General features: G+C 35.5%; 1 protein-coding gene across 1 annotated transcript in view; it reads left to right on the forward strand.

Annotated features, from left to right (window-relative positions):
- EDIL3 (EGF like and discoidin domains 3) overlaps nt 1–18,378 on the forward strand; it is a 270,698-nt gene that overhangs the window by 126,448 nt on the left and 125,872 nt on the right. The window contains exon 4 of the mRNA XM_090131571.1: nt 11,866–11,994. Coding sequence (XP_089987697.1) covers nt 11,866–11,994 — 129 coding nt within the window. The remainder of the gene's footprint in view (nt 1–11,865; nt 11,995–18,378) is intronic.

Consider the following 18,378-nt stretch of genomic DNA (forward strand, 5'->3'; position numbering starts at 1 on the left):
TGTTCTAAGTGATTGCTTTTTCATATGCTAATGACCATTTGCCAGAGCCAAGACCTTCCTTTATACTTCTATTTTACCGAGTGAATAGGTTCTTTTTTGTGGTATGTTCTTTTGAAGCCTTTACTACTGTAATTAAAATGTATTTAATTTTTTCTAACTGGAAGCCTTTTAGATAAACAGGATATAGCCTCAGCACATAAATGTCCATTATTGGGTTTAAATTAAAAACAACATAGTAGTATTAAGCTATATTCTGCTGTGCAATGCAGTTTTATCTAAATGTTTGTAGTGTTCAACTTATTTTGTAAATTTCCTGGTACTTATGTAAAACTGTTCATTTCATAGCGTTCCTTATGACTAAATACTATGTGACTTCATAAATATGGTAAAAACATTTACACAAGTTTCCCTGTTCTGTAAAGTAAACTGCCAAATGAGAATTATTAGTAAGCCTGATAAGAAAAACAACTGAAGCATTCACAGTTCACTCCGGAAGCGTATATTCATCACTTATTCAAGATTCAGCTTCTATTGACTGCTATGGGAATTGAGCTTGTATGACAACTGTTGTGATAAAAATAACAATTACAAAAATGTAACATGCTCCCATAAGTGTCTAGTTGTCTATAACTAAAAATGTTAAAATGAATTGCGCCCTTATAAACTTTTGAGGTTAGTTAAGTTGTCATTGATAGGAAAAGAAAATATGTAGAATTCATGAAGTTTTATTGAAATGACTAAGCAACAAGGAAGAAGCTATAGCTTAAAAGCAAAAAGATCTGAGTATAAACTTATATATTTACTTTGTGTGGAATACCATATTTTTACGTTTAGTTGCAGAGCATGAGTTAGTCCTAGACATCAATATTACAAGTCTTTGTTACAATTATTCATGAAGTTCATTATTCATATTTCATCCACTTAAAATAATCCCTTCAATCTTTTTTGAATCACAGAAGAGTGTTTATCTATTAATATACAAGGCAATCAGTAACAATTGTTCGATATCAAAATCTTCATCTATATCAATCTGGAATTTCTCCATTTTCTATTTCTTCTTCTTTTTTTCTTTTTTTTCTTTTTTTTTAATTTTAATCCAGCCTTCTGGAAGAGAAGTGGTAATTTTATCTTCAAGACAGTAGAACTGGGTATTTTTGAAACAAAATACAAATCAGTGATTCTATCAAGTCAGCATTCTTCTTTAGCCGCCCTTGAATAGGGGCAAAAGGTATAATGTAACTTATTTGTCATCTGGTCTTGTTTCTGTCTGCACTGTCAGTAGCAGAATAAAGATCTGTAACTTCTTAAGTACTTCTAAATGAAGAATTTATTTTAGGCTGTGAAGGTTATGTAGCCAGGGATATCCTCCCTGAAAGTACGCAGTAAATTAAGGTGGTAGTGGTTTTATTTTCATGGCATAGAGTACTGGTGTTTAACCATGTCATTCTGAACCTAATTGCAGTATCTGTTTTTCAAAGGTGGGTGACCATGCTTGATTCTACCAACATGTAAAAAACATTTTGGCTTCCATTTTGGGAAGTGGGAATGAGGTATGAGCAAAAAAAGACAGCTCAGAAGGAAGAGAGATATGACAAATAGTGACAGAGTGCAGGATTTGGAATTCATGAGAATTTAGGGTAGGATACATGAAACTGGGAAATTTTGATGACAGCTAAAAAAATGCAAGGTGGTAAGGATAAATATATTACCGCCATCCTACAACCTCAGGGAAGTAAATGGCTGCAATCTAAGATTCATCAATTTCATTGGTTTCTCCTGTGATCAACTTTATGTCTTTTTGGTCTCTATGTATTTCAAATTTAGCAATTCTCTTTCATCATTTTGTAATAGTATTTTGTATCCTAAGGATAACCACCCTCCGAGATTCTCTTCTGCTCTTTCCATGTCATTAATGCAACATTAGTAATTAGAACCTGACTCATAGAAATGTGAGTAGGATAAGTTTAGATTGTTGCCTTATTTAGCTCCCAGTGGAATTCTAAGCACGTGGACTAACTGGATTTTGATCTATTTGCTGTAATAATTAAGGCTCACATTATCTTTTTAGTTCTTTCTTCCGTTTTCCAGTTATTAGTGTAACACAGCACTTAAGAAAAGGATAAGAGATCCTGATTGCATTTGAAGTGAAGTAAAACAATGAAAACTGTCATACTCATACACGAGGACAAGAAAAGTGATGCTAAAAATGACCCTGTTAAACAGAAATCCCAAATGGCATTGGAGTTTGCACAAAACTGTATATAGTTTATATAGTTTCCTTAGTGCTAGCTGTCTTTTACTTAGGCAGCAGGAAAATGTAACAAGTACACAGATGGATTTGTTTTAATTAAATAGAGAGCAGATTTGAGGAATTTGTTTTAATGGAAACTCTATAGATGTAAACATTAGTGTTATCGGGAGTGCACTTTTGAACTGGCCCTTTAATCACCCCTGCTCACTGTAAAGGCTGTGGTGGTGTACTCATCCCTCAGGATGACATAGTTTGGATATAAGGACACATTTGTGGAGAGGCTATATTGCTTGAGTGAAACTCACCATTCTGTATTCATTGTACAGCTGCTGGTTAGCTGATTATGCTCAAACTCAAGTCCAGAGATCTCTCTTGAGATTTAGCGGCCAGCAGGTGATCTTAGCAATTCACATTTCTCCAAAGCACTCAACATGTAACTGACAAACAGAAAAAGAGGACTGAAACAACAAAATATTTTTAAGTACAGGATTTTTTTAAGATCAGATAGTTTTCGGAATTTTTTGGTGCCTGGTTATAAAAAAAAAAATGCATTTACACATCTTTCAGGCTCTCCTTTCCACTCCCTACTGCCCACTATTGTAAGCGGTGATTGTTAGTGTGTATTGGTTTGAATATAAATTCAAGCAGCTCATGCAGGTAGGCCTTTTCAAAATAACTGTCAAGCAGTTTAAGTACTCTGTACTCTTTTTGTGAAGACAGTGCTGCTATTTATTTTACTTTTTTTTTCATGTTTCTTCATCTAAATAACTTTCTTATATTTAACTCTACAGGTAGCATCCCAGCATTACATTAGTGAACTGAACTGTGATGGTATATAAATATATCCTTCACAATCTAAAATATTCCTCTGTTTTGTTTTGTGGGTTGCTTTTTTTTTTTTTTTTTTTTTTTTTTAAGACAAACTCCTGTAAAAGTGCATGTAGAGACCCAGAACAAAATAAGGTAGGTTTATGAGATAACAGGGCAGGATAGAAATCTGTGGGATCTATTCAGAAACGTGTATTTAGGTGGTAGAAGGTATAAACTGAAGGAGGAAAAAAAGCATTGAAAATGGGAGAAAGTTCTGAACTTGGAAGCTGAGGAGTACGTAAATAAATAATGAAGCAGAATTTGTGGAAAATGTCTTGTAAGGCACTAAACATTTTGAGGGCATTTTCAAGTCTCACCATGTGCAATATCACTGCCTAGCCTACTGCACTGAGCATACCTCAGATGTGATTTTAATCTGTCCCCAGTGGATGGAAGGGTTACATAAGAAGCTTAGACTATTTTTTTAAGACAAGACACTGTATAGCGTCTTGTCAGAAAAATACTCTAGTTATTTGGATAAAATATACTGGGAGGTGGCTGGACAATTGATTTTAAATTCCCTGTCATCCACAAAACAGATTCAGAGGGAAATGTACAGAAATGACCGAAACATTTCATACTCAGAGGGTGAACCTTAGCTTTTGCTGCATCCAGATGGAGACACCTTGATCATTATAATCAGCACACTCCATTTGCTGCATTTAAAAACTAGATAAATATTTAATCACAGTGCAATTAAGTCTAGATCATTGCCATTCATTTATAATGAATTGTTTGATAGGATCTAATACAGTACTATTATGTTCATGAGCCAGGCTAAACAGTTTTTTTTGTTGTTGTTAAAGCTGATATTTTAAGAATGTTAATGAAATACAAGATGTAGGCGGCATTTTTTTTACTAGTTTCATAAGCCGAACTATTCTATAACAGTCAGCTAATATTATCCATATCCATATCATCCTCATAGACTGCAAAGGATGTTCTACCATGCCTATTCTTTTCAGTTTAAAGTAGGCAAATAAGTGCCTATTACAGCAAGCTGTGAATATAATAAATATTTTTGTTATAAAATTAATTTGCCTTCTAACAGCAAAAACAGTGGCAAATTCCAGAAGAAATCGGGCTGAAATTTATTGATCTGTAGTAGATGTTTATTCTTTGTTTTATAAATATTTAAGTATGCTGAGGTAGCCGGGATTTCTCATTACAACTTGAAAGAATTGAAGGATGAGGTACTTCAAACTACATCAAAGTTGACTTCTTTGAGTTTTAGTTAAAATGTGACGTCTTTATTGGAGCCATGCCACAGTGCTCCAGTAAAATACAAGATGAGCCACACAGTGCTTAGGTGTTTATTTAAATATTGAACCCAGACTGGCTATTAAGGGCAAAAATGAACAAGTAAATAAAGAAAATGTGTGAGTAAGAGAGCAACTACAGGACTGCAACATATTCATATGTTACTGAAGATGCACCCTGCTGCAGAATGAGGTTTTGACTAGAAGAAGCCATTTCTGTGATTATAGGCTATTTCTGACAGAAGGTCAGTAGCACATCTGCTGGGAGCTCTCTCCTCGAATGTGCTTGGAACGGCATACTGCAAAACAAGCATCTGAGTTACGGTTGCAGTTTCAGGTAGTTAGCAAATGCGTCGTTCTTTGCATCCAGCTATGTCAAGAATGTTCGTTCGAAATGGTAGTTTCTTCTAAATGTAGACATCATCTGCAGAATACATGAGCAGCAGATAAGTCTTAGCCACAAAGTGGCTCAATCTGTATTAGTGAGACCTAACTCTCTGTATTGCAGTTGCTGGAGTGGGTATGCCATACTTCTGTTTCTGAGACTGTAGGCTGAGTAGTGTGTGCATTCTGGTGTGATCTATCTATTCCCAGAACTCAAGAGATGCTGGATCATTTTTGTCAAGTGGTTGAAATGGTCTCAATCTACAGTAAAATATCTCCCATGCAGACGTGCAGTTGTGGTCATTCAAAAACCAGCCTCTGTGTCAGGCAAACCCTTCATAATCATGTTAATAAATTTATAGGCAAAGTTATAAATGTGGGTACGATCACAGACCCTGAAGAGCTTTTGTTATATTCCCACTCATTTTATACAGTGCTCTCCTGTTATTAGCAGGGACATTCCTGCAGGTTTAAGAGCTCATTTATGTGTTTCTGTGGGAGGCAGACTCTTTCAAACAGGGTTGTTTTATATTTTGGATTTGTATCTGACAAAGTTTAAAGTCTAGAAGCTCACATTAGAAGGGCATATTTTTCAAAAATCCTTTTGGATTGAGTTTTGTAAAGGATGAAGAGGAATTAAAAAGGTTTATACACTTTGGAAGGTAGTCCCTCATTTGTGCATGTATGCATGGTACTTTTATAACTGTTTGGAGAAAGTATATAATAGAATAGAATATTTTAAATGTAGATATCCAAAGATTAAGCTCATCTCAAATATTTATAAAATATGTCGTGCATATTTTTAGTTGTTCCTATTTCAGGATTCTTCAGTATTCTTATGAAGTTGCAGAAACTGATGGACTGCAGGGATGCAGTACAGGATTACCTGGGCAATACATCAGATTCAGTATTATAGTCCTAAACTTCATCATGGGAAGATTCTTCCCTTCTTGATCACCAGCAGCAAGGACATTAATCCTTCCCACAAAGTCATATGTGCCACTCACTTTTTTACATGTTTGTTTCAAAATATAAGAAATCTTTGGAAGTAAACTCTGTCACAGTAGAGGAAGCACTTAAATATTGAAGAGAAAAATAAATACTTAAAACAACTGATGTTCAAGCTTAAAGAGGGTAAATTTAGGTGGAGTCTAAGGAGAAAATCTTTTACAGTGAAGGTGATGAGGCACTGGAATAGGCTGCCCAGAGATGTGGTGGATGTCCTGTCGCAGGAGACTTTCAGGGCAAAGCTGGACCAGTCCCTGGGCAACCTGTTCTAGCTGTGCATGTCCCTGTTCATTGCAGGGGAGTGGGACTTGATGGTCTTCAGAGGTCTCTTCCAACTCTAAAAATTCCATGATTCTGTGATTCTATGTTTTTTGTGAGACTGCTGATAAACATACAAGATGGAAAGATAAAGGTGAGATTGACATTCCTATGGGTGGATCCAAGAGGGACGTAAGAAACATAAGTTGTATGAAGGCAAGCAGATTGAGAGCATTTTTCTTTTACAATGAAATGTAAAAATGTCCTTTGATAGTGGCTCCAGTATCTGTTTTGATTTTCTTTGGACCTTATTGTATTATCAGAGCAGCGTTATCTGTTAGTAATATTCCACAAAATAAATGAAGCAATTAGCTTTGTAGCTAACAGTATCTTCATCTTGATGTATATCAGTGTCAGTATCTAATTTAGTGTTTTTCATTGAAATTGCATTATTGCTATATGAAGAGAAAATGGATAGATAGGTGTCATCAGAACTGTTAACAATTGCAAATGTGATCATTTGGTGTGTGTCATTCCACTGGAGAACATTTTTCTTCTCTTTTTTTTTTTTTCTTTCTTTTCCTTGGTTTTCATATTCTTCATCTGATCTTGTCTTTGTAAGAAATAATGTTTGTTTGGTTTTTTGATCTTCCTGTTTTAGCACAGCAGCAAGCACACTTTGGAGGGAATCAGACTTTAAGGAAGACCTGTAGCTGGTATTTCTGAATATCTCTCCCACCAAAGCAGCATCAGATTTTATGCTTGTAAAAAAATTCTTATCGTGTTTGGTGGAAGTTTGAGAAATGGCTTATTTTACCGATAATTGTCTCTAAAACGGGGAGTAAAAAGGGAAAGACTCATTTGAGTGTGGGTTTTTTTTGGTTGTTGTAATTTGTTTCTTCCTTTAACTATTACTACTTCAACTACTTTCTGGATTGTCATATTTCGCTAAACTAATGTCACCATGCTTTGAAGTTTAGTCACATTTTTGAATCCTTGAGTGGAGATTTATCGGAAAAAGCACTTGTAGCCTTTTTTTAGTGCATGTCAATGCATTTCACAAGATCTCAGGTTTGTGTGTTGTAACCCTGAATATCAGTATACCTTGCCCTTTCAGACAAGCTTTGTGCTTTTTACTGATCAAGGTAGCACTGGGGATGCAGTTGTGCATAGCTGTTGCTGTCTTTAGGTGGTTGAGCAGTGCAATGGTTGCACTTTTCCATCATGAGTGCACAGGAATTATAAGCTTTTTTCTTTAAACTCCAGTGCATCCTGGGCACTTAAAAGGGACAACTAGTGTCGTATCTCATGTCTACAAATGTAAGCAGATAAAAAGCCTTTACAGAGTCTAGGGTTAACCCAAAGTAAATTAATCTTTCATTTACCTCTCATTTTGCAGGGGAGACACTGTGTGCTTGTTAGATCCTGAGCGTTAGCTCCCTTGTTCTTCAAATCTGTTTCCATTGCACTGTGTAGCTTACTTCTGTAGATGCAGCTACTCCATAGTAAAATTAGTTCATTTACCAAGTAATTGAACTGAGAACAATCAAAATTTTATGTAATTATGTTCACTTAACACATATTAAAGTGTGGTTTACAAATGTGCAGGGTCTCCAGGGTTTTGTTTGTTTTTGTTTTTGTTTCCCTCAAAACTGGTAGACAGGGCAGGAAAAAAAAAAAAAGTCTGAAAAAAAGATGTTTCCTTGAATTTGTCAGGAGAAACTTTGAAAGATATTTGAACAGATATTTGTATTACTTCAGAAGAATCTAGAATCTGAGTTTGCTAGAAGACAGAAACAGGCAACCATTTTCCTATACTGGCTTGTTCACTCTGTATGTTCTCACTGTCAAAAACTACTTCCTTTTTAATGAAATGAAAATTCCCTTGCTTTCCTGCCTCTTCTTGCTATAGGTAAACTAATGGTCTCTTTCAAATATGTAATTATTTCTTCAGTATTGCATTATACAAGACTGTATTTATGAAGTTTTAATTGGCTGTACTAGTCAAAGAAGAAAACAGATGACAGATCTGCCTTGAGCAACTCAGAAGTGAGGATGCATTTGCTTGATTTCTCCATCTATAAAATATCAGAGATTTAGTCAGAGCATCTAAAATATTTAAAACCTGTTAAGCTGTAAGTTAACTTTCAATACTTTTCTCAAAAACAGGGTGGGATTTCAACTGGAAAACAGAATGATACTTTGGAATATACTTGTACTTATTATTTTGGCTAATACCCCTGTAAATGCACAAAAGGCCTCAACGAGAGCAGCAAAGTGAATAGATCTATTGCTTTTAGTGCGCAATTAATCTTGTTGACATTACTTTATATGAGCAAGGATAAAAATGCCTGGAAAGCATACCATTGAATTCCAGTGCTCATTAATATTGGTCAAATGTTGTTCTCTTTGTGTTTGAAGCTACTTAAAGATTACCTGCAGAAGTATTACAGTGCTATTGATTTAGAAAGACAAATCCCTGAAGCCCACTGTTCTTTAAAAAAATCAGTTGACAAGGGTTTTATTTGTTTGTTTTTCAGTAAAGAAGGATGCTTTCAAACTTGCTGCTATAGATTTGAGTAACGGAGAATATTAATCAGATTGTCAGGGAATTAATTATCCAACATTCAATATGTTGTTACTTAAAAGCTCAAGGAAGTTAGATGGGAGCTCTTATTATGGGGCAACAGTGCTCAGACTCTCCGTACCATTTTTAGTGTTTAAAATGAAATGATTTCTGGGTGAGAACCCAAGTTCTTCAAGACATTCAAACCTTTGTAACTGTACATGTTACACAGGGTATGCAATTGACTGAGGTTAAAAAAATAAATAAGTGATATGCTTAATGAGTCATACAATTTAGAAGTCCTGGTTTCCTTGGACGTTGATACTGCTGAGAACTAGGAGAAATCAGGTACAATGTTGCAGACTTTGAGTTTCAATCATTCATTCTTTTAAAATGCAGATGAGTGTAACCCGTGTCATTTTGATGAAATGAATGTTAACTAGTGAAAATTAGATCATTTTTGTTAACTGCTTTCAGTGCATTTAATTAGTATGTTTCATTGCTCACAGAACCATTTCTGAACCACCAGTTTCTGTCAACAACAAAAAACCACTCTGCATTTATATTAAAAACACTGTTATTATATGTTTATGACCAGATGACAACTGCAGACAATCAAAAACAGATTCATGCCAGTGTTTTCTTCGCAGTTGGAAAGTACTGTAGAAGACTAAGATCGGATAGAAGTACTGGCATACCCCAGTGTATTTATTACTGTGCTGCTCAACTGACCTCTTTGTACTTTAAAGTGATCTGAGAAAATGCAAAACCTAAGGAAAATCAATGGAAATATGCTGAACATGTGCTTAACAAACCATATGGAGAAAGCAGTGAGCAAAATGAGAAAATAATTGTTAAAAGACTTACTGTTCTTGAAGATTAGAGTTCCACATGGATAGAAATAATTAACATATGGGGCTACCTCCAGTTACTCCCAAACTTCAGTACTGTGACAGAGACTTGAAAAAGTAGATAGTCCGTATTCATTGGGAGACAGAAGATAAAACTGACCAAGTTCCCAGAGTATTACAGAAGATAAAAAACATGAACAGAAGTTGTGAAAGTTGCAAGCAAGCAAGTTGAATCTTATTTCACCTTCCAGTAGACTAATATATACTCTCTGTAATTAAACATGTAATATATCACTATATTTAAAGTATAATGGAGAATGTGAGTGGAAGAAGCAAACATGGCAACAGCCAATCTGATCTGCCTTCCTTTTGGTTTTCATGATTTTTCCTTTTTTTTTTTTTTTTTGCTATTAAGTACACTTCAAATAGACTGATAAATATTCAAGTGTTTTATGTATTGGATTCAGTCGGACACAGTCCATGTTTAATGAAGTGCATAAGCACAATTTCTGCAGGATTGTGTCCTGGGTTACACTAAATATAAAGCTGTAATAGAAGCGTGTACATGGTTAGTTTCTCAAACTGCTCTAACTACACAAGCAATTATAACTGTGGAATGTGTTCTGACAAAATTGTCATTCTGATAATTTTTGTCCTCTGCAAATTAATGTTTTCTCAGAGAATATAGTTTCCATGAAGTGATATTCTGAATATATGCTATGACTCTGAACATCTGTTGAACTTTGGGTTTGTAATTGAAAACATAAATAGCCAGACTCTGAGAAACATTAAACATAGAGCCTTTTTAAATTTAAATCATTCAATTCCCAGTGCTGATTGTCAGTAAATTATGCTGTGGAAAGAACTTCATGTCTTTTTTTTTTTGTCTTTTTTTTTTTTCATGTGATTTTAAGTGGATGAATTATTATTACATTGCAATTCAGCAAATGAAGATTATCACCTTTTAGGGCACATAGCGAAGGTTGCAAATAATATACTTTGTACTACAAATCTTTCCACACAGTAACTTGCATATGAAGCTTTTCAGTCAGTGATTATAGACATTTTAAAATGAGATTGGAAAATTAATTTATCAAAATTCTAAAGTGTTTTCTTCTGCTAAGAGAAATGCTACAGGTATGGGGGCTGCTCCATAAATACTGCCTCCTATTTCATGATGTTGGCTCACAGAGGTAGATGTTGGTGGTATGGCAGTAGAGATTGAACCTTCTCACTAATATTCCATTACATTTTGTTGCTATGCAACAGATGGCAGTGGAGAGCAGTCTGAAAAAATAAAGTCTGACATGGAAGTGCAAATTAAGCAAAAGTGTGTAATTGAATTCCTCCATGTGGAAGAAATGGCACCCACTGACATTCACTGACCCTTGCTGAACATTTATGGAGACCAACCAGTGGATGTGAGCACAGTGAGGTGGCAGAAGATGCATTTCTGTGGTGACGACTGTGACAGCGGGTTACCTTCACTAGTGCAGACTGTTACAGTGCAGTATGCAGACTATTGTTAATTGCTGGAGAAACTGCATAGTTAAGTGATGGTGGCTGTGTTGAAAAGGACTATATTGTAGCCGAGAATTTGCTCTATTGAATAATATTATTGTGCCTTTTGTGTCTGTTTTTGTTTTCACGGAAGTCAGTAGGAGGCATTACTTCCAGAGTAGCCTGTGTAACATTAAGATAATGCAATGGGTCAGGTTTTTACACACATCATGGACGTAAGAATATGTTCATAATGTCATAGTCTGTGGACTGAAAGATGTATGTAGTTACTGCAAACTTAGTAAATTAGACGTTACAGCTGAAACTTAATGTATCCCAGCATATGGCTAGTTGGGGAATAAAAAACAAAATTCACTTAGAAGGATTTTTTGAAAACAGTTTGAAATGGATTTGCTGAAAAGGTACTCCATGGAAAATAATAGTTGGTTTAGCAGCTTGACTTCTGGGCCAGATAGTTACATATTCAAATAGACACACAAAGCCACAGAAAAGGTCTCACAGTTGACACGTAGTGATTACTCAGGGATAATGTACATGTCACTCCATACATGATAGGCACATTTGATTAATACATATTGGCACAGTGGTATAAAAGTTAGAATGCCTGTTATCTTTAATAGGAGAGCAAGATTTAGCTTCTCTGTCTCCTGTCTTCTCTTACATTAAAAAATAATGTTATGATTAATGAGTAGTGACATGCTTCATATTTTTCCTTGTTCGTAAAAATCTGTGCTGGCAAGCTATCTGAACTAAATGAAGGATATATTTTAGTGGAATATGAGGTCTACATGAGAGATTTTATTTCCTTAATGAGTGTAAAATTGTGATGTTTTTTAATTATATGTTTTTATATATTTATCTTCTCTTTTTTTTTTTTTTTTAAATTCCATCTCTTAGGACCCTGCCTTCCTAATCCGTGTCATAATGGTGGGATGTGTGAAATCAGTGAAGCATACCGAGGAGACACATTCATAGGATATGTTTGTAAATGTCCGGAAGGTTTTAATGGGATTCACTGCCAGCACAGTAAGTTCCACATGGTAACTTTTAAGTATTTATGGACAGAAGCATTGTTATTAGCTTGCAGTCTTGAGGATCAACGTTCGATCTCGCTTTCTTAAATCCTTATCCTTTATTTTGTGATCAAGCTAATACCATTGAATACTGTTACCAGCTTCAGAAAATGGTGTTATTATTTCCAACTTACTCAACACAAGAGTGAACGCTTTACGTACATAATAAAACATTGTATGGAAATGCAGCTGCATTTATCATGGATTTAATAGAAGGCAGAATTTGAAATAGTAGAGATCTTTTTTTCTGTTGGAAGTGTCTGTGCTTCTGTTTTTATTTATGGTATGCAAATGTGGAAAGGATTACTGAAAAAAAATTGTGTATAAAAACACCTTCTCCATCTTTCTTTACCTATGTATTTATAAATTAAGAATAAATGCCTTGAATCATGATATCTAAATTTAAGAGTAGAAGTTTCAAACTTAAGGGTAGAAGTTTCAAACTTAAATAGGGTTTATATTTAATTATGTTTTAAACGCAATATCTTTTTTCTCTTTATAATTTATGTGAAGAGTTCCTCCTACTTTCAGATTAGATTGTTAACCATAAGATTCTGCAGTTACAGAACTGAAAAGTAGCAATATAAAAAAGAAAAAAAAAAACACTGTCAGATCTTGATATTCACTCACAAGAGGAATGAGTTCACAGTGTAATCATGAAGGCAAACGATTGCCTGCCTTTAAAGGTGTAGACAGGAGTTCATGAGTCTTCAGGACAGGAAAGGAAGAACAATTATGTCTGACTGTAACTCAAGGTTGTACCAGCTTGCAAGTTTCACCTGGGTTAAACTGTGAGTGCAGTACTTTGTTGCTCCTGACCTTTGGCATCTGCATGTATTTTACAAGAGTCTGCAGGCTGATAACTGAAGAAAAAGCCATTAGAACGTGGCAAGCTGGGAAGTTCTATATCATATCAGCCCTTGTGACTACACTTGGTAAGAGTAGAGCAAACAGTTTCTGTTTGCCGTTGGTGTCCAAGTCATATGAAAGAATAGCATCCTGTTCTCAGGCACACTCCACCATAAGACTAGACTCATAGTCAATTCATGGTACAGTGTGTAGTGTTCTACTACCTTTAAATGTCAAAGAGGTGACCTTTATTAAGGATACCATGAAGTGAATAACACTACAAATTTTTACCAAGCAAAATGAATGCTTTAGCCTGTACTGTCTGAAAAATTTCATATATTACCTGCTTGATGGAAAAAAAAAACAAAAACATGCAGTAGTGAATTATGGTATTAATCATAGCTGTTTACTGAGTCCCTATATCCTTTTAAAAATATTCAAATGGAACAATTAGCTACTGTTATCCTCCTGATAATCAGCAAAGTACACTTACACTAATTTCAGAATAAAGCAGAGTTCTCACATGGGTGATTCAAATTCACCACAGGGAAAAGACAGCAGCTAATGGGATTTCCAATGAGATAAATTTGTGTGAAAAGTTAGTCTTTGGGGGAGAATGAAGTTCAGTTTTTTTCAGGGAGTCTGATTTAAGATGTGGTAATAAACCATATGCAATATATAGATATTCAGGCTGTCTCTAAGGATGTCAGCTATGAGAAGCAGAGGAGAACATGACTTTAATAAGGAAGAATCTGACTTCCAGTGGTGCATTTAATGTAACTCTTTAATATGATATCTCTTTAGCTTAATTCATGAAGTTCCTTTTATATGAGTTCTTCTACTTCATAAAGTTCAGCAGTTCAGTTCTGAATTCATTCTAAATCAAATAAGAAGTCTGTCAAACTAGATCCATCCTTAAAATGACCTCACTGAAAGACACATGTCTTCATCTAAATTGTTAAGATATCCAGAAATCATCTTATACTTTCTCGTGCAAGGTTTCTTATCTCAGACTTCTTTCATGTCTAAGATTCTGTTGCTAAATCAATGAAGTTAAGTGACTTATTTTTCAATCAGGATATATTTCCAAAGCTGGTTTTCTGACATTCATAACAACAAACATCTTGTCAATATTTTTGAAATTTCTTGACCTTTTACCCATATAAATAATTAATATATAAATTATGAAATAGATCATTAGCAAGATCACTGCAAAAACAGTATTAATTGTCAGTGGTTATTTATTCCTCAGTGGTGAGAGGATTCATAAAGATGGGATAGTAAAGACTACCTTCGTTTTAACCTGGGGAAATTTTTATGGAGACACATAAGAAGCTGCTTCTACATGACAGTGTGGCTTTCAAACATGCTGTTGACAGTATCTAGTGACGAGGAGAGAGGAATTTGCAAAAACTTGCTTGAGGCAAGAAGGCAAGTCTCCCTACGGTCTTTCTACACTGAGAAAGCAGCTCTTCCAGAGCGTAGCTCAGAGCACTTAAATTCCTGAAAATAGCATAAAACTCATACCCAGCAGGACTAGGGTATATTCCTTGAGTGTGATGCTCATTTTTAAGAACAGCAGGTAATGTTTTCTTCAGGATCATGCTGACTGAAAGATAAGTGACAAGCTTACGTGGTAATGTTTTGGTAGCAGGGGGCAGCAGAAGTGGTCTGTGTGAGCAGAGCCCATCAGTGCCCCATGTCAGAGCAAAGCTGCTCCAGCTCCTCCAACAGGGACCCGCCACTGCCAGAGTTGAGCTGTGAGTGGCGCTGAGCGTGCTCTGGGAGAGCAGAATTAAGGGAAGAAACACCACTGTGTGACAGCAGCTGGGAGAGAGGGGTGAGCAATGGGGTGAGAGAAGCGGCCCTGCAGGCAGGAGGAGGGCAGGAGGTGTTCCAAGCATCAGCTTCGTGCATCCCAAGAGAGGTGCATGGAGGAGGAGGCTGTCTGGGAGAGTCAGGGGAGCTGCCATCTGTGAGGACGGCGCTGGAGTGGTACCTGAAAGGTGGACCCTGCGTTACAGAGCTGTGCTGGGGGGAGCTTGGAAAGCTGCAACATGTGGGAGTCCCATGTGGGATCAGTTTAGGAAAGACAGCATCCTGTGAGAGGCACCATGTTTAGCAGTGTCAGAGACTGACCATGAAGGACTTGCAGACATGAAGTGTGAAATAAGTGGATTATTCACATACTTAAAAAAAAAATAACCCACACAAAAAAACATAGAGTAACATAGGAGGGCTTCCCAAAAATACTGCTTCTTGTTTTATTAAATTGACCCATGACAGCAGATGCAGATGTTGGTGGTATGACCACCAGTAGTCCATTATGTTTTGTAGCTGTCTGACAGATGGCAGCAGAGGGATAATGAATCATAGAATCATAGAATTTATTTGGGTAGGAAGGGATACTTGAAGGTCATCTAGTCCAACACTCTTGCAGTGAACATAGACATCTATAGATTGAAGTGTGTATGAAGCAAAGACGTGTCATTGAATTCCCCCATGTGGAAAAAAAAAATGCATCTATTGACATTCATCTTCACTTGCTGAACACTTATGGAGACCAAAGAGGGCATGTAGCACAGTGAGGTGTTCTGACAGCAGTGACAGAGGCAGTGGTTCACCTTTGCTGGTACAAGTTGTTATAAGTGCAGCATGCAGGCTCATGTTCATTGCTGGCAAAAATGCACGGCTAATGGTGGTGACTACACTGAAAAATAGTGTTCTGTAGCTGAGAATTTGCTCTATCAAATAATGTTATTTGCTCTTTGTTGTAGATTCTGTGAAAAGAAATAGAATGCATTTCTCTCAAAGAAAACCTATGTAGATAACATGTATTATTGTGATTATCAACAAAATATGTCAAAGTGTGTCTGTCATTCAACCAACTGAAATAACAGAGAGATCCAACCTCAAAAAAAAAAAAACAACAAAGTTTGAAACAACAAAGAGTTCAGATTTAAGTATTTGGTTTTTTACTTTATATTCTGTTATGATTAATGCTGCTGGCCATTACTAAATGCCTTGCACTCTAAGAGGATTAAAGCTTATTAAACAAACATACTTGATAATGTAAGAAAGCTCTTACATTGCATAAGCAATGGGTGTAAGAGCAGCATTGTTGGAGATGTCTATTGCATTCATAGTAGTCCAGTAAGACTTGTGTGTGAAACTGCCTGGAAGAAAAAATGCTGTTAGTTGAGATGCATATTGATACAGTTGTCAGCTGAAAACAGAGGAAGATTTGATGATGAATATCCTTACAACAAATATGTAGTGAGAATGAATAAGAGTGATGACAGTTTTGGAGCTGTTGAACTTGGATTTTTGTTTTGCCTGAAATCCCACTAAGTATCTTGGTTTAAAGTAGTACGTGAATTGAGAACACTAACCGAAGCCTGGAAAAAACAAACAACCAAACATTAAATCTCAGGAAACAGGCCAACAATAGGTACTTTGTAGGAACAATCAGGACGCACTGTCATGAAGACAGAGCATAGCTTATCCTCTACTTACAGATTTTAGTTTATTCTCTAATAGCCAGAGATTGGCTTAAAGACTCAGGTGGGAATTACAATACTCCTTCCAATTTTCTTTAATTCATGTTGACTTCCATTGTGTAGTATTACTTATTCTTCTTATTCATACAAACTTGCAATATCTTTTTTTTTTTATTCCTGTTGAATATCTGACCTCAACGATTGCCTGATACACTGAGTAACTCTATGTCTTTTAGGCTCTTAATTATCTCTTTATGTATTATTCAAGTAGTAGAAAAGAAGATTCTTAGTGCCTTTTGTACACCACTTATTATTTTGCATATATTAGTCATGTTACCATCTGACTGTTTTCTATGCAAACAGTTTGAATTGTTTCTCTTTCTGTTTCAAAAGAGTTTTTGCAAGAGTTTTAAATGGTTTCTTTGTGACCTTCTTAAAGCCGTCTTTGTTATGTGATGGATTTTACTGACACAGCAACCCCTACCGAACAAAAAGTGTACCATTTATTGGGTAGAAGATCCTTACAGTGCTTCCTATGTTCTTTATCTTTCATTTTGTTGGATGTTTCGTTTTTTTCATTTTAACCTGAGCTCGATGTTGAGCTTGACTTTTATTAAGCCTCCTAATTTGATGCCTAAGTTTCTTTTATAAAATATGATAGTGGGAGAAAAAGAGATATTCCCAATAGCTTTTGGATTTTATGGGGATATTGGTCAGAACAGTGGGATTCTTATAACCTGTAGACTGGCTGCACTATGCAATAACTGGTACTTTCAAAGAGATGGGCACTTCTGTGTTTTAAAAGTCACTTCAACTGCCAGTAGCCATTATAAGCATCTTTCACAGGAGGGTATATGTCTCTTCTCCTAATTACTGTCTTTCTTAGGATTGCTATTAGTTCACATGGGAAGAAAACAGCGTTCCAAAAATACATGCATTGCTGCTTGATTATTAAAGGAATTAAGTTCATTCATGTTTTGCATTAAAAAGATAGCACGTGGAACATATTTTGCTCATACAGGTTCTGCTTTATATTTGAATTAATAATAAATTCTGGATACTGAATACTGAACTCTTTAAATTCAGTAATAGTTGTCTCATTGTAATGTCGATTTTACACATTTCCTCTTTTATAGCATAAATATAATATCCTCTTTCAGCATGAGAATAACTGTTTATATTCCCTAATACACTACAGCAAATACTAGCAATGAGTCTTGCTAAAATTGCATTCAAACACATCTGCAAAAAAGCCCACAAAGATTCTCTTTTACATATTCAATAACCAGATTGCTTTTTTTAAAATGGTCTTACATGGCTTCATGAAATGGGAATGTGAAGGAGTGTGTTATGTTTATATATTCTGTTAGAGTCATTATGCACCAAAGAAATATTACAACAAAATGATGAGTAGTTTGAAGAATTAAAGAGGCAGCTCTGTAATAGCAGAAATGGAGCTGGACATTGTGATTCATCTGGTCCCTTCCACTCCTTTTCATGTGGTTTTCCTGCAACTATTTGTGTTTGGAGCGTATATTTCTGAAATATCTTATGCTTAAACAGATTTTCTATAATGACGATGCATTCATCATTCAAATTTCAATTTACATCAGTTGAAATTTTTATTCACTGAAAAGAGCAATGAGTATAATATCTCTAGATATGTAATAACAAATCTTTCTAATTTACTACTGCATTATTCCATACTGCAGTATGTACTGTATAAATATTTTCAGTTTTCTTCAAGATTATACATCCAAACAAACAAAAGCTATTATACAGGACCTGAATGACATTTTATTATTTGGTGTTCTTTTTTTCTTGTGTTCCAATTCTCACTTACAAAAATAGCATGCACATTTCAGTTGTTATGCAGGTGATACAGCATTGTTGTCATCACTGAATAGTACCATGTTGAAGCAGATATTCTTTCCGTTTCAGATAATTTCCTTTTCCTTTGGGTAAGGAAAATGCGCATTTCTTTCTAC

The sequence above is a fragment of the Phasianus colchicus genome, chromosome Z (assembly GCF_987193195.1).
Source record: "Phasianus colchicus chromosome Z, bPhaCol1.hap1.1, whole genome shotgun sequence".
Classification (NCBI taxonomy): Eukaryota; Metazoa; Chordata; class Aves; order Galliformes; family Phasianidae; genus Phasianus; species Phasianus colchicus.